This window comes from Alosa pseudoharengus, unplaced genomic scaffold (assembly GCF_046254945.1).
Source record: "Alosa pseudoharengus isolate Yale_2024_CS ecotype anadromous, Long Island Sound unplaced genomic scaffold, YU_APseudo_1.1 YU_APseudo_1.1_scf_11, whole genome shotgun sequence".
NCBI classification, from domain to species: domain Eukaryota; kingdom Metazoa; phylum Chordata; class Actinopteri; order Clupeiformes; family Clupeidae; genus Alosa; species Alosa pseudoharengus.
Window position 1 is genome coordinate 20,928,680 of NW_027468576.1, and position 27,238 is coordinate 20,955,917.

Genomic DNA, 27,238 nt, shown 5'->3' on the forward strand with positions numbered 1-27,238 from the left:
ACTCTAATGTAAGATCAATACTTTTCAAGATACAGCCAGTTTTACAGGGGGAGGGGGGTGTCGATTTTGTTCGGCCTCTTTTTTTTGTCAAAGTTCACAAGCCCACAGCGCAAGAAAGATTACATAAGAGTAATTTTAGAGTAAGAGTAATTTTTGAGAGTAATTTTACAGTGTATCTCCTGGATAACATAGGTACACCTGGTAATTTTTTCAGAATTTTTTGAGACCTAAGTGCGTGGGCCCTGGTGGAATGACCCCATAGTTCATTCACCTGAACAATTTTCATCATGACTCAGCGAGTTAACCAAAGTTCACTGTTTAGTAGACCATCTACTGACTGGATCAGGCCAAAGAGCATCTATGCATTCACTCAAATTCAACGTTACGTCACATACACGCGCCGTCGCGAGTGCCAAACTTGTACAGTGAGTGAAGCATGGGACACCTTGGTGCTACAATCATCCTGATTCATATTTTATTTTGGACTGTTTGCAGTGGTAAGGAATCTACTACAGGGAAAGAGCTGCGCGTGTGTTTTACACTGTTTCCGCATGGGAAGGGAATATTTCGTTTCATAATTATTAATTCATCACGACCGCATAACAGTTAGTAGTAGTAGCCTGTTCTGCTCGAGCGTTAAAACTCACTGACCGCCTGAAAGAAACCGTTTGCATGTATAAAAACCTACTGCCCTGGTTGGTTTAATATTATGGTAAAATCAAGATAGTTAGTATCAGGTAGGGATGCACACTTAATGTAAACATTTAGCTGATAGCTAGCTCAATAGCATGTCCTTGAATGACGTGCTACCTCACACCCTGCTTGCATCTTACTTATTTAACGTTAATGGCGTGGCTTTTATTTAGTACATGGCAAATTCCGTCCTTTCCCTTTCCGTTGTTTTCCTTATATGTTTTATATTGCCTGTAATTTATCGCATCGACCTCCGAAATTACCGACGGGCGGCGATAAGTTGACAGTTGAATTCATACAGGTGCTGGCAGCCAAATGACTAGAGAACAAATTCTGTAAAATGATGCACGCCGTGCACGTGGTTGAAAAGCAAGACGCTTTTAATTAATATTTTCCTCTATTCCCGAGGTTCTGCTAAGTGCAAACTTTTGTGTGCAGTCGTAACTAACACGTGAACTGCTCACCGGTAGAGGGAGATAAAGCAAAACAATGGCTCAAAGTTAACGATTTAACATTTTCTATTTCACCTGATTGACGTTGAAAAATCAACCCTTTATGTATAATACAAGTTTTACGGTTTCTTGACGCATATTAATGACGTGTATTAATGTGTGGGTAGAAGAACTGAAGATGTAAACCCATAGGACAGATTGTCTTTGTGTTCACCATCATGTGTGTGCAAAAGACACTTAAACAGTGTGTGTTTTTCTTGAGCCTATGTGTCAAAGGGGTAAGGTACAGACACAGACATTTTCACTTGTTGTGGCAGACCATGCACAGGGTGTATTATAGGGCCTGCACCCTAAAGCACTGATGCCCTGAAGAACAATTATTGCAGAGTTTAGGGGCAGCCGTGGCCTACTGGTTAGCGCTTCGGACTTGTACCCGGAGGGTTGCCGGTTCGAACCCTGACCAGTAGGAATGGTTTAACTGCCCTTGAGCAAGGCACCTAACCCCGCACTGCTCCCCGAGCACCGCTGTTGTAGCAGGCAGCTCACTGCGCCAGGATTAGTGTGTGCTTCACCTCACTGTTAGCTGAGTGTGTTTCACTAATTCACAGATTGGGATAAAGACCAGAATTTCCCTCACGGGATCAAAAGAGTACTTCATTTAACCATGAATGTCATTACCTGAGTTGAAGAGTAGGAGTGTAATTGTAGTAGATAGGTGAAACTGATTATCAATGCATAATTTAATTTGCAATTATGGATAAAGACCTTCACAAATGATCGGTGTTGACACTACCCCCTTGAAAGAATTGCACTCACTTCCTTGAACTGCACAGGTTTGCCGAAGTGCAAGCGGGACGAGTATGCCTGCGCCAACCGGCGCTGTGTATCCTCTGTCTTCCTCTGTGACAAGGTGGATGATTGTGGCGATGGGAGCGACGAGGTCTCCTGTAAGCAAGACCGGCCGTACTTAATGGTCCCTAGAGCCCCCACTCCTTCTCCTCAAGCCCCCTGTGGCCCCTCGGAGTTCAGCTGTGGGGATGGAGAGTGCATCCCGCATGCCTTCCGCTGCGACCACTCGGAAGACTGTGCAGATAGGAGTGACGAGCAAGACTGTGGTAGGACATGAGCTTTACCTGTCTGTCCATGTCTATGTGCCTGCTTTACTTAACTACAAAGTCGGTCTTAAAGAGTTGTTTCTGATGGACGTGAGTAATTATAGTTAAAGGTGCGATATGTAAGAAGGACACGTAGTGTTTAAAACTGGCATTGCAGTCCAAAAATCAAAACATTTGAGAGCATTATAAGTAATTAATCTGGCAATGCAAAGGTCGAAATGCTACTAGCTGTGTGAAATTGGCGGAGAGTGGCGCAGCAGGCCAAAACACAAACTCAAAACATAAACAGTATTTGCAGGCTGCAAATTAAAGTCTGAATTGTGAATATCCTGGCTGTACCATTGTTGTCAGTGAAGCCAGTATTTGAAAATAATATGTTGCTTTAATCTCTGATGGTCATTTTATGATTTATTACAATAAATGTTTTACATATCGCACCTTTAACTGCTGATGTATGACTCTAAAGACAACCGAACCCCCCCCCAAAAAAACCCCCCCAAAAAAACCAGTTAAAACAGTCTTATACTAGTGATGACGTAATGACATCAAGTTGTAGGCCTTTGATTTTAATGATTGAAGAATTGACTGCTATTATGGTAATGTGACTGAAGACTGAGTACCGGTACTTGATTAGAAAGTCACTTGAAATGCTAACGCTCAGTGATCTGCATGAAATGCACCTCTCTGTCTGTCCTTCAGATAAGAATGAGTGTGAGGAAAACAACGGGGGCTGCTCTCACCTGTGCCTGGACCAGCCCATGGGTGTCTTGTGTGACTGCCCCCCAGGCATGATGCTAGTGGGGGATACCCAGTGTGAGGGTGAGGCCCCCTCTCCGCCACTTTTGTTCTCTTCGAGTAGAGAAACGGGCATGCTGTATTAGGAGTAAACATGTTCTAGTGTTAAACTCGTATGTATTTTAAGTGGAAGAGAATTATATGTGTGTCCAGGAGGTGGTAGCATTGCCCATTTGTATACAGTGTACACATAGGTCTCACTGAAGGAAGTAATCAACAAATCATGGGGAAACATCTACTACCATAGACTTTTTCAGTCTGTAGAATGGTATTCAAAGTAGTCTCTCTGGATAATTTTAGTGTACATAGATACTTGTCAGAGGAAAATGAAAGAATGACAATTAAGGTCTCTGCATTGTACTATTTATTACCTAAGATCTTGTCTAAATTGTAGCTTGAATATCATTTTGTAAGTCGCTTTGGATAAATATGTCTCCTTTAATAAATGTAAATTTAATGCAAATCCCTTTCCCCAGAAATTGATGAGTGCCTTAGCAACGATGTCTGCAGTCAGATTTGTATCCATGTGAATGGCACCTTGAGCTGCGATTGTCATAAAGGTTACATAATGGGTCCCCACACTGGAGAATGCACAGTCATAGGTAAGAGCTGCCATAAGGGAGGTGACTGATAAGTGACTGTTTGCATCTACTCAATGCAATTGGAAACAAATATTGGCAAAAACATATTTCCTTGTCTGTAGTTCCTGATCTACCAGGATTTAGGGAGTTTGACATGTTTAGGACTCCTCTCAGAATTGTTTGATTGTCTGTGTGTTTGCACAGGAGATAAGGCTGTCATTGCATTTAGCAGTTTGACCGGCCTGTGTTCCGTGGACACATTGGGTCAGGAGTACCGTCAGGTCACAGCATCCTCCACCGCTCCAGGCCCAGTGGCCATGCTTGTTGCAAACCGGACCATCTACTGGGCCAGTTCCGAGCAAGGCACCATTTACAGGTATGACATTGAGAAAGCTAAGAACTCTCAGAACCCATCCCCTCCTGCCCCTCCCACCCCATCTTCTTGTGTTGTCGTGCGTAAGAGTGGGCCCAACCTTGTAGGCTATGTTTGTACATCCGTGTACACACCATATCTTTTCCTTTGTTCTAATGAGTCTCTGTGCAGCGCCTTTGTATATGTATGTACTGCAAAAAAATTAAATCTAACCAAGTGTTATTAATCTTATATTAAGATCAAACAATCTATTTGGGATTGTTTTTAGTATGAAGAGACTTACCTAGCACTCTCTCGAAAAATCATTTTGACTTAATTTAGTAAGACTTATTTTAAGGAGCATTATCAAGACAAATTTATCTTATGCACTGGCAGACAAATTTGCTTGTTTTCAGGATGAGACGTCTTCAAAGGAGTCAAACTCCTCTTAAAATAAATCAAATTATTTTACGAGAAAGCGCTAGATAAGTCTCTTTATACTGAAAACAATATTAATTCGATTTTTAGATCTTGATATAAGATTAATAACACTTGGTTAGATTTTATTAGATAAGCACTTTTTGCACTGTGGGTAGGGGCGAAAGCCTGATCACCCACTCACACGTGGAGGCCAGGCCCTCTGTGGCTAATTAAAAATGGTGCACCCACGCATTACCCCTGGACTTGTATGTTTTGATTCCGTGCCTTGAGCTGAGGCGTAGGGATCTCCCGCTTTCTTTGCCCGTCTGGAAAAGCTCTTTTGGAAATATGCGTGATCCTGTGACATCTTTTTCAGCGATACTGTTCTGTGCGAATTTCCCAACCTCAAATTTTGTGGGTTAAATTTGGGCTGCCTTCCAGGCTATCTCATTTCCTCATCTGCATCCTTCTCTGGCTTCCATTTGGACCTATAAGTCCTAGAAGTTGGGCAGCCGTGGCCCACTGGTTAGCACTCTGGACTTGTAACCGGAGGGTTGCCGGTTCGAGCCCCGACCAGTGCCCTTGAGCAAGGCACCTAACCCCTCACTGCTCCCCGAGCGCCGCCGTTGTAGCAGCTCACTGCGCCGGGATTAGTGTGTTCTTCACCTCACTGTGTGTTCACTGTGTGCTGTTTGTGTTTCACTAATTCACCGATTGGGTTAAATGCAAAGACCAAATTTCCCTCACAGGATCAAAAAAGTGTATATATACTTATACTTATACTTATACTTATAAATATCCAGATATAGCAACAGTGAGCTACCTCTGTCAAAATGAATTTGTGGAAGTTTGTTTTAGCTTGTTGTCCTGGACCAAGTTTGTTGTAGTCTATGTTTGCGACCGCACTCAGCCTTTTTTTTCCAACCCCATTTTCTCTGTCGTATGCAAACCGGTACCACAGGTCAAATGTGAACAGAATTAGAAGCCAGATTGTCTCCTGAACATCATGCAGCACTGCTGTTTGTGTTTGCTAGGCTGCTGATCTGGGCCTTTTCTAGCGCCATTGTTCTGTGCGTATGACTTTGTTGGCCTTGGCCACTGTTTGTTGTTTATGGAGACCTCCTCAGGACCAGAATGCAAACAAAGCCCTCAGCACACCCGTGCTGGTCCGAGCTAATTCAAGCCAGCCGTTCAGAGGGAGGGAAGCATTCTCATCATTTACAATGCAAAACATCTACTTGAGAGATCCGTAGACAAATATGTTGAGATAGATATGTGACTTCAGCAGTGATGGGAATAACGGTGTTACTTTTTTTTTAGTAACGAGTAATCTAATTTATTACTCTTCCCATTTTAATAACGCTGTTACCGTTACTGGCAAAAAATCCGGCGTGTTACTATAATTAAAGCTGTTTTTATAATTGAAGCTGTTTTTTTCATCAGACCAACTAGATCTCTGAGCCGAGAGGCAAAGAGTTTTTCCTTAGTGGGCAATGCACGAGACACGTGCATAAATGCTGACGATTGGCTGAGGTTGAGTAAAATCTCATGGTAAGCCAATCAGAGGTGGAGTTGGGCGGGTGTTCAAAAGCACGCATAGTCGGACACAACGAACAACACAAGCATGGACGGATTATGAACTTTCGGGCCCCTGGGCCCAGATGTATTAAGGGCCCCCCACTAATTGTCGCATGTGTGTGTGTGTGTGTGTGTGTGTGTGTGGGGGGGGGGGGGGGTATTGGGGCTTCTAGCAACTGCCGCACAACCACAGACCCAGACCCCACTTTGTACACGCGCCTGTCCTAGTTGCTCTGTAGGCTAATATAGAGGGACAGCAGTAGGGAAAGGAGTCCAAAACGAGTGCGTGTGTCTGCGTCAACGAGTGCATCAGAGCAAATATAGCTAAGAAACTATAGGAAATGTTTCAACATTGTATTCACCACGCGCATCACACACAAGGGCCCCGAGGGACAGAGGGGGGTACCAAAATGTAGCCAGTATATAGCTTTACAGGATGTTCATGCACCAGCATCTAACTTGAAAGTTACTTGCTCTAATTAATGGGGAACGCATCTTGAGTGCGCACCAGAGAGAGAGAGAGAGAAAGATAGACTGGCAGGTTCCTGGTATCATTGTTGATATCCCCTTTTAATATATGAAACTTATAACTACTTGTAACAACTTAATATTATGCATAGTATTATTAATCAGTATTTCCCACATAATTGAATTCTATTTGTGGTGGTAGGTGACGGGGGGAGTTCACAGTTTTGAACAAATATGCGCAATGTTGTTATGATGCTAATGTACTGTATTTAATCACGATTTAGCCAGTCGTCTTCTACGCCAACAACAATCCTTGCAGGATTTTTAATGTTTTCTTTAAACGTGCATGCAGGTTTGTTGAGGGACAGAGACACAAGGAGAGGCTGTGCAAAGGTGCACATAGCTCTACAATGAAAGGATTTCATCCCATTTAAGTAGTACAACATAGAAAATCATTGTGTGGTGGTCAGTGTTGATATTGTGGTGGGCCGCCACAAATAAGTCAATGTATGGGAAACACTGTTAATATTGTGTTATGTATGTGGCGCAAACAAACAAGGCTAGAGTTTATGGATTAGCCTTATATCTTACAAGAGCTGGTGAAAGGGTTTTATGAGAAAGCTTAGACTCAGCGAACTGGTCAAACTGGTGGCCAGGTATGTAGTGGAGGATATGCTGCCATTTATCTACGGTCGAGTTAGACTCATTCTGGGCACTAGTTGCCAAAATACCGGTCAGAGGGAGAGGGTCAGAGGAGGGGTAGCCCTACCGTGTAGACGTTATCGAACTATATAGATGCCTAATATAGCCTACTTGAGGGGGAATAAATATCAAAAGTTCCAAAACATCTATTGTGTTATTTGTATCGATCCACTATATAGGGCCTAAACATAATATCTACATACATGGCATTTGATTGGAGGCTAGTCTCACTTTGTCCCATAGCAACATTAAAATAGTTTAGATTTGTGTACATTGTTTCTGTTAATAATATATTGTATTAAGTGTCCATTATATTATAATATTCAGATTTATCCTATTGAACATGCACATGTATTTTATGGTCTGTTAAAGAGGGGTGGAGGCGGGGTCACATTTGAGCATTTAAAAATGTACTTGAAAGTAACGCAATAGTTACTTTCTGAAGTAACTAGTTACTTTTATATTTTGTAACTGAGTAAATAATTTAGTTACTTTTTGGAAGAAGTAATTAGTAACTGTAACTAATTACTTTTTACTGGTCTTCAGTCCTCTTCAAATTGTAATTTGTACATTACATATTTTACCTGCTGCCTTGGGGTTAAATCACACAACTAAATAATGCAGTAGGTACAGTTTTTGCTTTGTGTGTGTGTAGTTTGTCAGTTTTCATTTAAAGGAACCGTATGTAGGATTTTGGCCAAAACTGGTACTACAATCACTTTCAAAATACTGTAGAGTGGTGTACACCGCAGATGTGGTAACTAGAGCAGAGCTGGCAACCCAGATGCCGAAACACTACTGACTTTGTGATTACTAGATAGGTGGAGGGTGGCGGATCAGGCTAAAACACAAATATGTAAACATCAACATCAGTTGAGGGCTGACGACGATATCCTGGCCGGACTACTGTTGTGAGTGATATAAGTATTTGAAATTAGCATGATTTCCTAATGTCTAGTGACATCAAGGCCATTTTATGATTAATTGAATTACATTTCTTACATACGGTTCCTTAAATGTTGTTTTGTTGTCGTCAATTGTCATACTTTAAAATTAAAATGCGGGTGCCGGGTGTGGTCTCTTCTAGGACGTCACTGGAGGGAAATACTCATGAGTCTGTGTTGCTGTTGCGGAGCCAGGGCACCATTCTGGGTTTGGCTGTGGACTGGATCCACCATCTGCTCTACTGGACCAACACTAACACACATTCTGTGAATGTGGCCACTCTGGATGGGTCCCAGCGGCGTCTTTTGGTGGAAGGCCTGTCCAAACCGACTGGGGTAGCAGTGGAGCCACTGGAGGGGTAGGTATGAGGCTGCCAGAGTGCTGTATAGATTGAAGTTTATATAGAGTTTGGGATTGTGTCGTAAAGCCGCTGAGAATTATGGGAATAGCGATATCGGCGGCTACTGTACATATAGAAATCCAATGGGGTAGGCAAGACTTACTTCAAATAGACCTCTTTTTTTCACTACTGACAGGCTCAACACGTAATCACAACTGCTGGCCAACATGGAAAGGATCTCTATGCTTATATAACTATGTCTGTTTTACCCAGTGGATCTAAAACAACTTAATACGACTGTTTGCACGGGCAGTAGTAAGTTGCAGCGTTCCGCTAAAATGGCCGTTGCTACACAAACGTGATATAGTCGCCCAAACCTTATATGAATAGAAGAGAGCAAGATTAGATGTCATTAGAACACTGCTATAAACCTCAGAAAGACTCCTTGTGATTTTGTGGTGAGGTTTCCCTGTTGTTTTGTCCCATTCTGAAATTATTGGCTTTTGATATCTCCTACTGAAGGGGTTGCTTTTCTTTGTGTTTTCCTCTCTGAATTCCACTCATTTCTAGCCTGACGTAGCCATACTAAAAATTCTTTTCAGAATTTGAGTCTGGAATCAGAGCATTGGGACGTGATTATGGAGCGTGTTTTAACCAATACAGGGGAAAAATGCCTCTGCACCCAATTGAAAAGACCTAACCAATGTCTAGTGACAAGCTTTTTGCTGTAAAGAAAATCATGCGAAGTGCACTCAGGTCACATGAATGAATAGGCACCGTTGCTCATCTCCATTGTATAAAGCCTGCCCGGACAATTGGATTGGTCCGCACAATTCTCAAGTTTTCATAGAGTCTTCTCAATAGAGCGAGTCCAGACCAGAATTTCACGACCTCAAATTTTGTGGGCGGGGTTACATTCGGACTGGCTTCCAGGCTAACTCATTTCCTGATCTCTGTCCTTCTCTGGCTTCCATTTGGACCTATAAGTCCTATAAATATCCAGATATAGCAACAGTGAGCTATTACCTCTGTCCAAATGAATTGGTGAAAGTTTGTTTTAGCTAGTCCATCCTGGACCAAGTTTGTTGTAGTCTATGTTTGCGACCGCACTCAGCCTTTTTTCTCCCACCCAATTTTCTCTGTCGTATGCAAACAGGTACCACAGGTCAAATGTAAACAGAATTAGAAGCCAGATTGTCTCCTGAACATCATGTCACTTTTGTCCTATCAATCTCTTGGTTATCTATCTCTGTATAGTTATACACTGTTGTTTGTGTTTGCTAGGCTGCTGTTCTGGGCCGATGCCGGTACCACTCCCAGGATTGAGCGTGCATCGCTAGATGGACGCGGGAGGACAACCCTGGTCACCTCTGTGTTACAAAGCCCAGTAGCCATTGCTTTAGGTCAGTGAAAACAATGTCTTCTTTCTGTGTGTTACTGCACATAATCATACATAGCAAAAACTGACATCTAGCCAAGTGTAAGTAAAATATAGATACTTAGTATAAGCAAAATAAAGATACTTATTTTAAGACAAATAATTTTATGAGAAAGCTCAAAGTAAGTCAAAATCTTCTTAAATTAAGAATGATCTGTCCATGGGATAAGTAAATTTATCTTAAATTAAGATACATTTATCTTAAATTAAGATAAATTTACTTATCCCATGGACAGATAAATTTACGTGTTTTATGTCTTAATTTAAGATTCTGACTTATTTTAAAGAGAAACTATGCAGTATTGGCAATTTCTTCGCTGTTTTCTCAGTTTTTGCTTCTTTTTTGCTGGCTCTGTCATGACGAATGTCTGAGAAACTCTATCGCTACCTTGTTCTAGCCGGTGCCTGGAGTGTATGTGTATTTAAATGCAGTAAAGCAATTTGTGACCGCCGCCGGCCCAAAGTTGTAAGGGTGGTTTTTCCACTCACAGGCGCTATGATTTTATTTTATTTTATTTGGATCCCCATTAGCTGATGCAGAAAACATCAGCTACTCTTCCTGGGGTTCACACACAACATATAACAAACAAGAAACCAACATACAAGACAACAGATATGAAAACAAACAAAAGAAAGACAGGAAAAGAATGAATAACTAAACCATCAACACACAAAAACAGACAACAACAACAACAAAAGATAAGATGACAAAAAGGGAAAAGAATAAATGAGTAAACAAAAGTAAAATTCAGTAGTACATACTAGGATTCAGTGCAATCAGCCATGAGGTGTCGCTTTACTTGTTTTTTGAACCTAGCTTTATTCAGAATTTTTGATATCTGATCTGGAAGGGAGTTCCATTCAACCATAGCTCTACATAGTACTGTGTGTTGCTTTGAGTTTGTTTTGATTGTTGGAATTATGTAGTTACCACTAGTGGCATGTCTGGTAGGATATGTGTGCACATTAGCGCTAAGTGTAAGCTGCCTAAACAAACAGTGGGGTTTGTTTAATGTATTAATGTTTTTTTATGAAAGAAAGAAGGGATGCTTTCAACCTTACATCAACTGTTAGCCAGGAGAGTTGGTCATGCATGTTATTGATGTTGGCTCTCTGAGTGCATTTAAGGTAGTGATGGGCAAATGAAGCTTTGGTGAACCACTGAACCACAGCAGTGTGAACCTGGCGACACTAGCTGAAAAGCAAAAAGATGGCCGCCACACATACATTTTTCAACATAAAAGTCCTTAGCAAACCAATATTTTTGGTTACATATACTGGTTTGGGTAAGGACTTTTATGTTGAAAAATCTACATGTGGCAGCCATATTGGATTTTTTCATTAGTGTTGCTAGCTTCACACTGCTGTGGTTTAGTGGTTCACCAAAGCTTCATTTGCCCATCACTAATTTAAGGGCAAGCCTAGCTGCTCTATTTTGTACCCATTGAAGCTTCCCTAGATTCATTTTTGTGGTACCTGACCAGACCACCGAGCAGTAGTCTAGGTGTGACAGTACAAGGGTCTGCAGGACCTGTATGGTCAGATGAGGTGTTAAAAGAAGAGCATCTTTTAACTACAGATATATTCCTCCACATCTTTTGCGCCAGTAAATCTAGTCTTGACCATGATAATTTACAGTCTAAAGTTACCCCCAGCAGCTTTGTTTCTTGTACTTGCTCAACAGCAACATTGTTCAGTACCAAATTCAGCTGGGGTTTAGAGCTTAATGAGTGTTTTGTTCCAAATGCAATGCTTTTGGTTTTCGATATGTTCAGGACAAGTTTGTTATCAGAGATCCATGTGAAAACCTCAACCCGAAAAAGTCATATAACCATTCCAATGACTCCGAAGCTGTAATGTTAAGGTAAATTAAGCTAAAAACATGCATATTAAGCTAAAAAACCAGCATAGTTCACCTTAAAGTCAAATAACTGTATGAGAAAGCTCAAAGGAAGTATCTTTACTCTAAAAACAATACCAACTAGATCTTTCTATCTTTTAATATAAGATTATAACACTTGGTTAGATATCAGTTTTTGCACAGGTTTGTAAGTTAATAACGTCACTCATCAGGATTGGCTAAGAATGTTGACTGTACTTTTACATGTTTGTTTTGCAATTATATTGTTGAATGCAGTTATTGTAATGTATAATTGACTGGTAAAACTGGTCAATAAAACTGGTCAATAATGGACATATTTGAAAAGTGTGTGTGTGTGTGTGTGTGTGTGTGTGTGTGTGTGTGTGTGTGTGTGTGTGTGTGTGTGTGTGTGTGTGTGTGTGTGTGTGTGTGTGTGTGTGTGTGTGTGTGTGTGTGTGTGTGTGTGTGTGTGTGTGTGTGTGTGTGTAGATCTCCCGCGCAAGCTCCTGTACTGGGCCGATGCTGGGAGACACTCATTATCACGGGTCAACTTCGACGGCAGGCAGCGTAAGACCGTGCTGGAGTCCAACGGGTACCTGGACCGACCGTTTGGACTGGCTGTGTTCGAGGTACTCGATGTCTCCACCCCCCCGCTGTACATGATGTAATCGTTAATATCATTGTAAATTCCTGTCTTCTGTCACTTGCTCTGTGGTAAGAGAATCACCCCTGGGTCATTCCACGTCAGTTCAACCAGGGCCCACGCACGTAGGTCTCAAAAAATTCTGAAAAAATTACCAGGTGTACCTATGTTACCCAGGAGACACACTGTAAAATTACTCTTATGTAAGATCAATACTTTCCAAGATACAGCCAGTTTTACAGGGGGAGGGGGGTGTCGATTTTGTTCGGCCTCTTTTTTTTGTCAAAGTTCACAAGCCCACAGCGCAAGAACTAAACCATGTAGGAGTCTCAAATTTTGCATGCTGGTACATAAATAGGAATAGTATGTAGCAAAATAGTCACGTTTGGTTTGGATAATCCTGCATGGTCATAGCTGTCCCTCAAAGTTGATACAAATTTTATTGGAGTTTTTGGCTGGGCTCTGTTTAAGCCTTCAGAAGACATATTTTTACTCAACATAGGCTCTTGATTTATTTTCCTTACTGAGATAAGTAGAAACACTCTCACAAAAAGCAATGAACAGAAAATAAATCCCTTCAGGGTCTGAACAGCAGACCTCACAAGTCTGAAAAATCATTTTGGTTATCATTTTCAGAGCACCCAAACACCTTGTGGGAATATACAAAAAATGTTTAAATATGTTTTTCTTTATTCTCCATGATCCTGTTGATCCACCTTCTTTTTGAAAACACCAATTTGACTTGTCTTATGCAAATCTTTCTTTTTTATTTTCCACCCTGAACATGGGCAAAATGCCCCATTGACATCAATATGTTTTATATATAGTCACCACACTGCCACCTGTGGTTGTATAGAGCATTGGTTCCCAAAGACTGGGTCGCGACCCACAGGTGGGTCGCAGGAGATTTTATTTGGGTCGCCAGCATAGTCACAATTTATGTTGTGTAGGCTAATAGCTTATAGCCTACCATTCATCCAGGGAAGCTAGCACCTTTCTTTTAGGATCTAGTTCGTTTACTACCACAGTCTAGTGGTGTCATGTTTTTTGTCATTCTTTTTTCACTAAAATGTGTCATTTAAAATCTCAAAGACCGCGCTGTCAACAACGAAGCAAACATCCATAGACCGGATTATGCTATTGATAGTTTTGATTGTAGATGCACTCTTTAGCAGCGTCCTCACATTCCTTCTTAGTTCTGATTTAAAATGCACAACAGTGCATCAGATTAGGGTACCTTTTAAATGGACATTTTAAACGCTGTTTTCCTGATGTTTTCCGTCTCACGAACTCCACTACAGTAAGGCGCATTATCGTTGATCTGTCTGTATTCTTCACCTATTGCGCAAAAGCCTCTTGTTCTGATATTGATTCATTTCACAGTCTTACAACATAGCCTATCACAACACCAATACAGCCTTAGCACAAACAATCACAATTTTAAAAATGCGGATTTAAATTCCAAATAAAGAAACGAGTTATTGCATATGTTTACATCGGAATCGACGTCCACGGTGTTATGGATCCAAATGTCTGCAACACAACGTAGACTAACATCTCTGTTTAGAAATTGAGGAACAACTTATTATGCTGAGAGTGACTCATGCGAGAATATCCCCAAACTCTCAGATGCGCATTAAAACTGATCTTTTCTGATCTTTACTGATCCATTGTAGAATGGTTTGAAGGGGCCCAACATAGAAAAGTTTGAGAAGCCAGCGCCTAAAACATCAACAATTTGGGCTGTATTGGGTGGTTGCATGTTAGATCTGAAGTGAATTGGGTCGCGATGGTCTGTCGTTTTTAAAAAGTGGGTCCCTAGAAAAAAAGTTTGGGAAACACTGGTATAGAGTAACCTGTGATGCTGTAACTTGATGTCAATGGTGTATTTTGCCCATGTTCAGGGTTCAGGACCTAAGGGCCCTGGTTGAATTGACGTGGAATGACCCCCCTGCAGTACTATAGCCTGGCACAACAGGCACAACAGGGCAAACAGGGCTTTCATTGTTTTTCTTGTCGCAAGCTAAATGTCAAGAACAGACGTCATCGTGCTAAAACTGACTGATCAACTAAAGGCCCTTGCACATATACATTAGTGTGCACACACTGCTTTCGGTGAGTACATTCTTTTCAATACAACCCTGCACACCCTTTCGCCACTGCTGTTATAGATTAAAGTCATATTTTTGGGAGTGACGCTCCATGAAATCCATTGTTTAGTGAGTGCTTATAAGTTAAATATATCAGCACTTGTGTGCCTGTGCAGGTGATAGTAAGTGTCAGCGCACTCATGTCGGCACCTAGGTGCGGTGCGCATAATGAAGGAGACCCTCACCCTTAGGTGCATGTACCTGAATGAATGTGCCTTTATAGCAGGGGTGGCAAACCTGCGGCTCTTTGCCGCCTCTTGTGCAGCTCGCAGCTGTTCAACTGATGTTCTCACTTCTCCTTGGATTTAGAGTTTTTTTTTTTTTTAAATAGCCTATATTTCTGGTAAATGAAAATGCTTTTCATAAGTTGATAGTACTGCCAATAGTTAGGGTGCAATGTTTAAATTAAAATAATTTTACCGTCATGGATAGGAATCTAGCCCAAAAAGAAGCACTTTGTTTCTTTAGCCAGGTGTAATAATACTGTTGCAATCAGGAAAACCCTGACGCTAAGGCATAAAAAAAAAAATGTCTTGGGTTCCGGTTTCCGACCGACCCTCTCAATTTATGTGCGACCCAAATTTATTTTATGAGCTTGGGGAAGAAATAACACTAAATGTATTAAATAAATCCACAAATAAAAGGCGAACTATTAATTACCCCTTGCGTTATGTATAGGGATGAGCATATTCTCTCTTTTACAAAGTAGCCTATGCACAGCTGTTCACGAAGACGATTGTTTTCGTCACTTACCAAGGCACTCGCAATTTTGTCCAAACACCGCAACTTTTTCGCAAATTTGACCATTCATCGTAGTTTCACCGTGAAATTTCACCTACCACAACAGTCCCTCGCGCAGAATATTGAGCCAGATGGCACACTTACTTCTGCACCTTTTGCATATGACACCAAAGACTGCCCTAACGTGTTCGTTCCTCTACAGTTTTGATGACAATAAATAGAAGGCTAACGTTAATGATCTGCTTACTTGCATCTCTCAACCTGGTGTTGCTAACCTACCTAGGCTATGAAAGTAAGTTAATTAAGGCCTACTTGGTTTACTGATTTTTGAGTAGGCTATGCAACCCATTGGCAAACGTTTACCTGGATATGTCCTTTTAGCTTATGTCATGTTTGCTAGCTTGTGGGCTTAGTTTGAGTAGTGCTACCAAAATCATAGAAATTAATAAAATTGCAAGACATTTACCTCTTCTATGATCCAATAATGATTTCATTCGAGTTGTTTTTTTTAACATTTATTTTAACTAATGACATAGAAGACATTCCCAATTGCATCCACATATCGTAATGCACTATGCAAAAAGTGATTTACACTAGTCTTGTAGCCGAACACGGTGAGATGCAAGCCTTCCAATTAGGGATGGGCATCGTTAAGAAATTATCGATATCGATGCCATTGTCGAGTCTGCTTATCGATGCGATTCCTTATCGATTCCCTTATCGATTCCTGTACCATTTTCTGAACACTTATAGGATGGCTTTGAGAATTGTTGGCTTTGAATGTCTAATTTAAAGTGGTTTTAGAGAATCAATACTAAGTGTGCAATAGCAATACAGAAGTTGAATGCTTTCTAAAAAAAACAAAAAACAACTAAATGTGATTACAATACAAAGCAACAAACAAACATTCAGGCTCTTAAAAACGGTCAACTTTTATTGTGTTCCCACAATGTTCATTTTACAGTTAAAAAGTACAATTGTATTCATCAAAAACTCATCAAACAATTCATGGAATTCAACAAACAATTAATAATCACTTCATCAATTAATCACAAAACTAATAAACATTTAAAAGTGTATTTGTATTACTTTAAAATTGTGAATACAGAAGCTAACATTTCTAGCAGTTCTTGTGCAGAAAAATAAGCATGTCTGCTTTTTCTGGGTGGATCCTGGATCTCTCCAGGCTGATGGTGTCTCCAGCTGTGGAGAACACCCGCTCTGAAGGAGTGGAAGATGCCTGAACACACAGATACTTCTCTGCTAAAGCAGACAGTAGGGGCAGATTGCCACTCTTTTCCCACCACCAGCGTACAGGGTCACCTGACATAGCCAAGCATGGCTGGAAGGCTGCTGTAGATTTGAACTTCCAAATCTACTTGCTCCCTGATGGTTCGGCGGGCCTGCTTCGGGACAGTCGAAAGCGACATTCGGTCCTCCTCTTCAAACAGCTCCTCCAATGCTGTCTTGCGGCGCTTTGCAGGTGGGGACTAAAATAAAAAAAATTACAAACCTGCTTTTAGAGAGGACGGTTAGTAGTACACTCTTTGTAATGAACTAACAGAGAACAGAGCTTACATAGTCTTCCTCTTCTACCTCTTCCTGGTCTTCTTCTTCCTCCAGTGTTTGAGCTTCTTGCTCCTGCTTAAAAACAAATTGTGAGTCCCATATATGAAATTGGTGTAAAATGATAACAATAGCAGACAGACAGTCAAATACCTCTTCCGTGATGGCCATAACCACTGCTGCTGTTCTTAGCCTTTCCCAGATGGCATCACTCTCAATTTTCGTTTTGAACCTTGGGTCCATTACTGTTGCCTCTTCCAAGAAGATCTGCACCTCTTCATCCTTGAATTTAGAAAAGAAAGATTCATGTTCAGTTCAACATAGACAAATGTGAAATTCCCGTCCATATCAGCATATCATTTTTCTTGAGCAGTCAATATTTGTCCTCCATGAATATGTCAGTCACAGAGTACCTGGTAGCGTGCAGAGAGGTCAGTCCAAATCTTCTCCTTTATATTCCTTGTGAAGGCGGAGTCCTGTGCTTGGATGGCATAGTGTTTCTCCAGCTTTTTTAAAATTGGCAGAATTTGACCACATGTTGGACTTCTTTCACTGGAGATGCAGAGGGTGGATGTGTATAGCACACCCATCAGATAAAGGAACTCCTCTGCCCTCCTCATGTCTGCAGTCTGTAAATTCTCCACCAATCTATAAAAGATAATGATTATTGTTCATAACAGGGAAATCAGTAATTTCCCCATACTGCCCTTCCGTTTTCAAGATGAACTGTAAAAATTCAAAATGTCAATTTACCCTACCATTGCATTTTACCCTTACATCTCGTAAAATACTCAATTATCAAGATATATAATCAGCCATAATTTAATAGGTCATAAAAGCTTACTTTTCCTTATCTGCTTGTTTCCTCAATCTGGGGTCCATAACTGCGGCCTGTATTGCGGGGAATTGTTCATAGAACCTTTTAATCATTAGATATGAAGAATTCCACCTTGTCTTCACATCCAAAATCATCATGTGCTGAGGCAGGTCTGTTAGAAAGGAACATATATTGTTAGCACATCACCTAATCCACATTATAGAACCATCAATTTGTTTGTTGCATATATTTATTAGTTATATATCTCACCAAAATGTTCTATTAGCATGCAATGGAAATATCAAAATTCTTACTCAGGAGTTTCTGCTTCTCTTTGAGGACGACCTTTGCCATGTTCACGCTCTTCATCCACACGATGACACTCCTCACTCTTGCTGCCCAGTTGGAGATGTTTTGGCATTTTATAATCTTCTGAGCAGCTAAATTCAGAGTATGGGCGAAGCAGCCAATTCTCACAATAGCGAGGGTCCTCAGAGCGACAGCCATGTTGGCAGCATTGTCAACCGTTGCTGCCACCACTTTCTCCCTAACCCTGTATTCTTGAAGAACTTCTTCAATCTCCTCAGCTACATGTATTCCTGTCTGTGCCTGATAAACTGCTTTTGTACAAAGCACTTTGCCTTCAATTTTCCCCTGCCATACGTAGTGCAAAGTGACTGTCAGGTAGTGGTCCTGACAGACACTTGTCCACCCATCTGCCGTAATGGCCATCTTGCTGATGCCAGTTAACATTGAAATTAAGTTTGCCTTTTCCACTTCATACCAGGTAGGTATGAGGTGGTTGGACAAGCTATCCCTTGAAGTTCCAATCCACTCAGAAATGTACTTAGGCTACTCTCACGTCCTTAAAGGGGCAGGCAGTCAATTAGACGTACACCACCAATGTAATGACATTAAACAGAAGTGTAGTCAAATAGTTTAAATCAATATGAAATTACTAGATACTTACTTGGCTATTAGTAATTATGCAGGCCACAGACTATGAATTATTAAAAAGATATGAACTTAATATGAATTACAAAATATATGAATGTATTGAAACATATGACATGATGCCATCTCTTTAGGTGACTGTCTTTTTTGGACAGTTCTACTATAATGCTTTGTGAATGACCTCAGTCAAAGCATTTTCACAAATAAAGTAGGCCTACTTTGATTTTCTGTAATCCTTACTGTTTACCTTTGATTATCCTTTTTAATAAGCATCAAGATTATCAGTGTGATTTTGGTCTTACTAACCTTAATTGCCCTAAATTTAAACTATTTTTGCAATTTTCACTTCCTCCCGCAATTTCTCCACAAGAAACAGCTAAAATCACCGCAACTTCCATCCAGGCATTTTAGGTCGCAACAGTCTCAAAAAACCTCGCGAAATCCTGGTGGGATTGATTTTCTACCTATCCCTTACTGCCACTGGGGAAAAAAAAAAAAAAAAAAAAATTCCCTACCGACCCATGGCCTCAACTGACAACCAACAGGAACCAAACCTTTTTTTTTTTTATGCCTAAGCGTAAATAGAAAGAGGAACACATACCGTAAAACTCCAAATAATAGCCCAGGCTTTTATTTTCCCAAATCGCCAAACTGCACGGGCTAGTATTAGAGACAGGCGTCTATATGAGACAGGCCTTTAATTCCCTTTACACAAAACTTTTCCTCTGCAAAGATGGAAAATATTATCGAATTAATTATTTCAAACACACTGAATGTCTACCTATATGACTAGGCTATCTGATGACAATTACGGATCATCATTCATTTAGTGTTGAGATGTTGTTCATTGAGTGAGATACAGTAAGATCCGCAGGGATAGCCAGATAAAACAGATGCAGAAAACAGAACAGATAAAACACGTTTTAATTACGTAATTTAAAAAGAGATCGTATCACACTGAAAGCTCATATTTTGTCACTCAAATAGCATATCGGTCCTTTGTCAAATACAGTTGCATTATCAGCCCTGACCAAAACCGTTCAGGAATTATTTATGCAAAAGTGGAACGTGCTTAATGTTTAATTCTCCCTCCTTTTCGGCACGAATGAAACAGCATGAGAGAGCATGAACCATATTGTTTCTCCCGTTTTGTATTTGCCAAATTTGACAACAGTCTACATTCAAATCAGAGCCTACTTCCAGGCACGTGGGAACATATTTTTGACCAGGGGTGCTGAATAACAAAATAATCATGGATGTCCGACGATTTCTCCCCCAGCATATGATTCGAATTTAGACAGCTAAATACACCATTTCACCGCCGTGTATGAGTAGGTCTAAGAGTGAGAAGTTTTATAATGCCGGGCAGCCACATTCCACTGCAACTACGCGCAGCACTTGCCACTCCGACTCATCAATAAAAACTGTGCGTGCACACTCCAGTCCCATAGAAGCGCACTTGACTTACATCATTAACCTATTTCAGTATATAGCCAGAGAATGTCCGTAGACGGGCTCTGATATAGCCTAGTCTAAGGTAAATTCCTTTTCTGACTTTTCTCTGTATCGCCATGGCATTTAGAATAAAGAATAACGTTCGCGAACCGTTCTGGTTTTGTTGCCAGCATGAAAACACGCTTACAATCGGCCTATCCGCAAATTTTAAACACAAGGGATGAATTGAACGATGACAAAGTCGGACATATAGGCATAGTTCATATTGAAAAAAAAGCTATACAATTTGGAACTCTAGCTTTTCACCGCAGTCTTTTAATGCCATAATCATAACGTGCGCAGTCTGCGCCATACTTAAGCCCAAATCACAACCAAGATTCGCGACGAGATGAGCAGCAACTTGATGCAACATTCTAAAACCTTGCAACTGTGACCAGACAAGGTGAATGCTTTGCGACGGCTTGCAACGACGTGCAACATCTAATTCACACTGCTGTAACTGCTGTATCCTCCACACTGTAGCCTCCTTTCGTGTCATTGCGAATCTTTAAACAGACGATCTGACGGGTTTTAGAAGATTAAATACAACCCGATACTAAAAAACAGACCAGGCCTCTACTGGAGACCGGCCTTTAACCCAAACCTGTAGCCACGCCAGACGTTTAAAAGAGACAGGCGTCTCTTAGGGACTCGGCGATTATTTGAAGTTTTACGGTACATTCAAAAGGAGGATTCATCTTTTTTGTAGGCTAGCATAGCCTTTCTGGTTGATATGTCAACGTAACCAAAATAACACTGTTAAAAAACGTGTTCTACAGGATCTGGGATATTCAGTAGCCATAGATGTAGGCTTACAACTCACAGTGTTTCCGTAATGTTTCAGAAGTGGATGCTTTGTTTATGCAAATCTTAACCGGCGCTTAACCTGAGCTTACCAGTGACAGAACAAAGGCAGAGTGCCAGTTATACATTCAATGAGTGCTAGTTATCTATTGAAAAATAATACATCACATTGTTAAAGGCTGCCATTGACAGTTACCTTTGGTGTTGACATAGCCTAGCTGCCTCTGTCACCAATGTCTATCTCGCAACATTTTCCAAAGTGAAACAAATGTTTGACGGTTAGAGTGAAGGGGGTCGTGAGACTTGGCCAATGTTTTTTGGGGGGTTGCCAGACATAATGTTTAAAAACCACTGATGTAGACAACATGTAAAGCCTCTGAGTCGAGTTCTGCTGCTGATGATGGAGACGTTTAAAAGAGACAGGCGTCTCTTAGGGACTCGGCGATTATTTGAAGTTTTACGGTACATTCAAAAGGAGGATTCATCTTTTTTGTAGGCTAGCATAGCCTTTCTGGTTGATATGTCAACGTAACCAAAATAACACTGTTAAAAAACGTGTTCTACAGGATCTGGGATATTCAGTAGCCATAGATGTAGGCTTACAACTCACAGTGTTTCCGTAATGTTTCAGAAGTGGATGCTTTGTTTATGCAAATCTTAACCGGCGCTTAACCTGAGCTTACCAGTGACAGAACAAAGGCAGAGTGCCAGTTATACATTCAATGAGTGCTAGTTATCTATTGAAAAATAATACATCACATTGTTAAAGGCTGCCATTGACAGTTACCTTTGGTGTTGACATAGCCTAGCTGCCTCTGTCACCAATGTCTATCTCGCAACATTTTCCAAAGTGAAACAAATGTTTGACGGTTAGAGTGAAGGGGGTCGTGAGACTTGGCCAATGTTTTTTGGGGGGTTGCCAGACATAAAGTTTAAAAACCACTGATGTAGACAACATGTAAAGCCTCTGAGTCGAGTTCTGCTGCTGATGATGGAGGTGCTGTTCTGTTCTGTCACAGGGGCATGTGTTCTGGTCTGACCAGGCCAGCGGCACCGTGAACCGTGCCAGCAAGCAAGATGGCAGCTCCACTCTGGTGCTCCTAGGCCAGACGTCCTCACCGGGGGGGTTAGCCGTGGTACACCCCGTCCTGCAGCCACATGGTGGGTGTTTTAGTCCTGTCCTTTGGCTGCTCTGTGTCTGTCTGTCTCGTGTGTGTGTGTGTGTGTGTGTGTGTGTGTGTGTGTGTGTGCGCGCGTGTGTGTGTGCGTGTGTGTGATATTGATTCTTTAAGCCAACGATTTGATTCTTTTCGATACTTAAAAATTTGCAGCGATTCGATTCAATACTGGGGTTTGTTGTTGATAGGAAATTATAGATTTTGGTTCATTTTCATGTATTACAAAATGACAAATATTATAGGCTAAATTATAGTTCAAATACTGAACATTGACTCTGGAATGAGGTAGGCTACAGTTTGTTCTTTTCCCCCTAAAACTTCCTGTCACTAGCTAGATGCATTCGAATTTAAGTAAGGGAAAATGTATAGAACGCTGGTCATTATCTAAAAAGTCCCGTCAGGGCGAACAGGACCAAGATGCGCCATTTTCAGATAATGACAGGTGTTCTATACATTATCCCGCTTATTATACGGCTACTTGCCAAAACGAAAAAATAAACTCGACGATATCTCTCTTTACATTTATTGTTACCGTTTCGTTGTGGCTGAGAAACAAATAAACACACGCTGATCTTAAATCAAACATTTTTTTAGAACACAGTTCTAAAAACACAACTGTCTGCTTTCACTTTTGAATGAAGTTCCAATGCAAGAAGTGACCAGACTATTTGCGGAGTGATATGAAAGACTTAAATCAGAAGCACAAAACCCGTTGCCATTGACAGCGGTAATTATATGTTTGCAGCGGTAATTACGTAAGGGATAATGTATTGTCCGCCGGTAATTATCAGAAAATAAGTCCCGACAGGGAGAACAGAACCCCGAAGCGCAGCGCAGGGGTTTTGCTTCGACCTGAAGGGACTTATTTTCTGATAATTACCGGCGGACAATACATTATCCCACTTATTACACGGCTACTTGCCAAAACGAGAAAAGAAACCTAACACAATGAATCTTTAAAAATGATTTTGCTACCGTTTCGTGTCTTCCGCTGACAAAATAAATAGTTCGCCACACAGATAGAACTTGACAGTTTCAGATGTTGCGTGGCAACGTCTTACTAGCTTACTTTCCCTTTCAATGAAATTCCATTGCAATAAGCGAATGGAATTCTTGCGGAGGGATATGAAAGACATTAATCAACCCGTTGCCATTGACAGCGGTGATTATATACTATGCCGGTGATTTATATAGATTTAACATAGGCCCGAACGTTGGGAAGGCCCATTCATGTGAATGGAACTTTCTGCAGCACTCTGATGAGCCGTGTAATAAATGAAAATAACTTACAACAAGCCTGCATACCGGCATCTACAGTTTAGGATGGCAAGAGAGAAAATTCATGTGGAGAAATGTTGGTGCGAAAATAAACATGCATCAATGCTTAATGAGTCGCATTGATGCAACTGCATCGTTTGCTATTAAGTCAATGCATCGATATGTGATAGGAGTTTAGAAATGCATCTATACCTATCTCTTTCTGTGTATGTGTTGTACTGCAGGTGTGTTGCGTGTGTGTTTGATCAGCAGTTTCCATCCATGTTTGTTGACTCGCGTTCATCCCTTTTTTCCCTTTTGATGATGGAATTCACATTTGTTTTGTCTGCCAGATTTACGTTGTGTGTGGTTCTGTGTTCTGCTTTGATAAACTTATAGGTGAGGCAGCGTGTGGCTTCCTAGGGAAGGTGTGTCCATCTGGGTGTGTGCTGGAATTCTTCTCTGAGAAGGCAATGCCCGGTTACACCTGTTTGTCTCCTACAGATCCTCCAAGTAAAAAGCATTCCTTCTCTTTTCTTTCTTTTATCTCTTGGAATGTGTGTACATATCTGTCCAACGCTGATATTTTTACCAGGAACCAGTTCTTAACAATTGACAAAAAGGCGAAAAACATGGGAGGGATAGGGAGAGAATAACAATCTAATTAAAAATAATATGGACATTACCAGCAACAACCACACCAACCTGTACATATTACAATGAATAATAGTTCTTCTGGATAGAGCTGCAGTAATATTTTTTGAACAACTAGAGATGTATTCAACTTAATGTTTTACACTTTACTCATGGGGAACATGTTTAATGTTGTAGAATAATATATGACAATCAGCAAGTGTCTGAATCAAGCTTTGTTCACAGGGTTGGAGTCAGTCCTCCAGTATGTTATCTAGAGAGCACTGTAATGCACTGCCATCCAGATCAGTGAGAGGCTGCTTTTGACTGTGTTACAGAGATTTCATCATACCAGCCTCGGCTGAAGTCGGACCTTTCTGAGGCCAGCTTCGCATGGATAGTGTCACTTATCGGTAAGTTTTACATACAGCCTGACTTCCAGCAGTTTGTTATGCTCCCCAGGTCAGGACCTTTCCTTATCTCCACCTCTCTCATGCATGTAGGGCCGTCAACATTATAGTCACTAACAGTAGGGACAGTGTGTACAGTGGGGAGGAGCATTGGTCATTGCAATAACTCTATATAAACAGGGTCTATCTCTTACCGTGAGTCTTCGTATCAGAATGCATCACAATGAAAGCACATGAGTGTGCTTATTGTGTTGGTATGATTATGAGAGTTTATGCTTCTTGTTATCTAAGCATAAACTAAGGTAAACATACTTGTAACCTATACAATCATAGGATGTACTGTTTCTAAAAGCCAACATGTTTGGCTTTAACTTATAGTGACCAGAAAACAATGTCACCAAGAGTAAAACTTTAGGTACACACCAAATCCGGATGTAATATTTGCACGAAATTACGCAGGCTATTTAACACATGTATTCTAATTAGTCATGCACATAGCTGTACATACTGTACATATCTATCTATATGGTTCATACTAAATATCCATATTTATTTTGTTTTTCTTATTATATATTCTGTTATTACCTGGCTCTTTACAATGCAAGTAGAACGCTCCATTGACTTGAATGGGATTTCCCAAAGTTCTAGCGGTCATTATATTCGACCTCTGAAAAAAAATAATGACCGCTGTCAAGTGCTAACTACCCTTTAAGTTTGCAGTGGCCAGATTGGACTTGACCCTTTGGGACTCCTGCATGTCTTCTTAGGAATAACAATCAGCTTTTTTCCCTGAACCTCCACCCTTCTCTCCTGTCACGTAGTGCTGCTCAGCCTGCTGCTGGTGTGGCTGCTGTGGTGGTGGAGCAGCTCCACCCAAAGAAGCCCCAGCCTCCATGCTGACGACTTCCTCGGAGAGTCCCGTGACCCCCTGATGCCTGCTGCCCCCCTTAATGGCCATCTCCTCAACGTGAGTCCCCCCCCTCCACCCCCGCGCGCACACACACACACACACACATACCACTACTGCATTTGCATCCTAGCAGGCAGGCCAGCGCATGGTCCTCTACCTGCCTTGACCTGCCTTGTCACCTCACCTGAGTTGACACCACAGTCTCTTAATCAGCCGGCTTAATAGGCAACTGAGATGGCTGCCGTGTGACCCCCCCCCCCCCCCCCCCCTCAGGAGACTGCTTAGGCCTGCGGAGGTGATGGGACGGAAGGTGCTTGCTTGAAGACGAGGGGTCGGGTGATTTGAGAAGAGTCAGCGTCATCCAGTCATCCTCTCCTGCCATGTCCTCTCCTGTCTTAACTATTAAAGGCTACCAAGTCCCTGTGCTGCTGCGGGACCAGTGAGCAGCACTGGGTGATGGTGCTGGTGCCAGCCCCTTGCACAATCTGTAATTCGTGAGAGATGAGTTCTGGCGGGAGGGGAGGGAAGGGAAGGTGGGAGGGTAAGGGTGAAGTGAAAGATTAAATGGGGATTTAGAACAGGTTATTTAACTCAATGTCACAGAGTTTTATCAGCAGATTATTTGGACTAAGGATTTATGTTTGTTTAATTGCCTTTCTCTGTGTGTGTGTGTGAGAGGTTTAACTTCCTTCTTCCTTTTCTGAAAACTTTCCAGGAAGAAATTCCAATGTTGGGCCACCATTTGGTACAAATAGTTGGCCTAATCATTCGTGAATAATTACTTGACAAAGAATCTGTGTTGAGTCACCCTATACTGTAAGCACATGCTTGAGTGACTTCCTGATTTAAGGATTAATCAAACTTGAACCAAGCTGCCCATTACTGTAACATGGCCATGAAGTTAAGTTATTATGCTTTAACCTAATTAGTTGGCGAAGTGGTTCTCTGTTTTTCCAGTATTTGCAACACACTTTTTTCTGGCCTTAACTACTCTAATTTGTTTATCTCTGGCACTGTTAAGTTGATGGCTATACAAGTTTTCCTATTCAGATATCCTGAATGGCTGGAATTAGCTGGTTTATTGAAAGTAAAGGAAAAGGTTATGAGCAATGATTGTACATTGAGTAGAGCTATAATTTTTTTGCACTTTCTTTTTTTCTGTTGGTGATTTCTACTTTTCTTGTTTGGCTGGTTATTAATACTCAAATACAAAAAAATCTGTTGTATTGTAATTCTCAGTTGTACAATCGGGAATGATTGTTTTAAGGCTACAACAAATGGAATAGAATGGAAATTGTGAGATGTCAGATTGTTTCCCTTCAGACTGGAGAGGATTGCAGCATGTGATTGTTTCATTTGAAAACAAAGTGTTATATTTATTGTTATAGTATTATTTAATGGTTTTGATCAAAGATTTTGTAGTATATGAGTATTTTTCAGGATGTGAGATAAAGCAATTGTGCTGTAGTTGTTGAATGAAATAAACTGCTGAAAAATTCCCATTGTTGATGTATTAACAAAGCTGCAAACAGATTTCAACGAAAGGCTTCGTTTATTTTTTTTCTTCTTTTTTCTCTTTTCTTAAAATCGTGCAAATATTTACAGTGGCAAACATGCATGAAAAATATGCAAAACAAAACTGTACCAAAACGAAAATAAATAGGCATAAGTAGCCAGGCTAAGTCCTCAGACCCTGAACCACTATCAACCGCAATCAATTGACAGACATGTTCCCTTCACCACCATCACTGACATACTGAGGCTCTGGGGCCTAATACAGAGCATTGCTATCCGTAGCCCTGCCCCCTGGATAACCCCACTGTCAAAAATAATCAATTAACTAAATAACAACACTAACTAGAAAATGTAATTTCGAGGAAATTACCAGTGCATGAAAATATAAACATACTGTATATTAACATAAAATGCCAAACAAACTTT

The 27,238-nt window shown here is 41.0% G+C and overlaps 2 protein-coding genes across 2 annotated transcripts; one reads left to right on the forward strand and one right to left on the reverse strand.

The window, feature by feature from the left end:
* The first annotated feature begins 410 nt into the window (after positions 1-410).
* LOC143116974 (low-density lipoprotein receptor-related protein 8-like) lies at positions 411-26,795 on the forward strand. Its single transcript, XM_076278390.1, has 13 exons — positions 411-497; positions 1,979-2,260; positions 2,960-3,079; positions 3,532-3,657; positions 3,841-4,012; positions 8,244-8,459; positions 9,726-9,844; positions 12,230-12,369; positions 21,929-22,070; positions 23,744-23,857; positions 24,316-24,390; positions 25,209-25,354; positions 25,571-26,795. Exons 1-13 carry the CDS (start codon positions 437-439, stop codon positions 25,580-25,582), a joined length of 1,725 nt encoding a protein of 574 aa, XP_076134505.1. The 5' UTR covers positions 411-436; the 3' UTR covers positions 25,583-26,795.
* Positions 15,732-18,680, reverse strand: LOC143116975 (E3 SUMO-protein ligase ZBED1-like). The gene is made up of 6 exons (XM_076278392.1): positions 17,972-18,680; positions 17,685-17,829; positions 17,254-17,488; positions 16,994-17,122; positions 16,853-16,918; positions 15,732-16,764 (listed from the first exon to the last, which is right to left on the reverse strand). Exons 1-6 carry the CDS (start codon positions 18,408-18,410, stop codon positions 16,594-16,596), a joined length of 1,185 nt encoding a protein of 394 aa, XP_076134507.1. The 5' UTR covers positions 18,411-18,680; the 3' UTR covers positions 15,732-16,593.
* Positions 26,796-27,238: the final 443 nt, after the last annotated feature.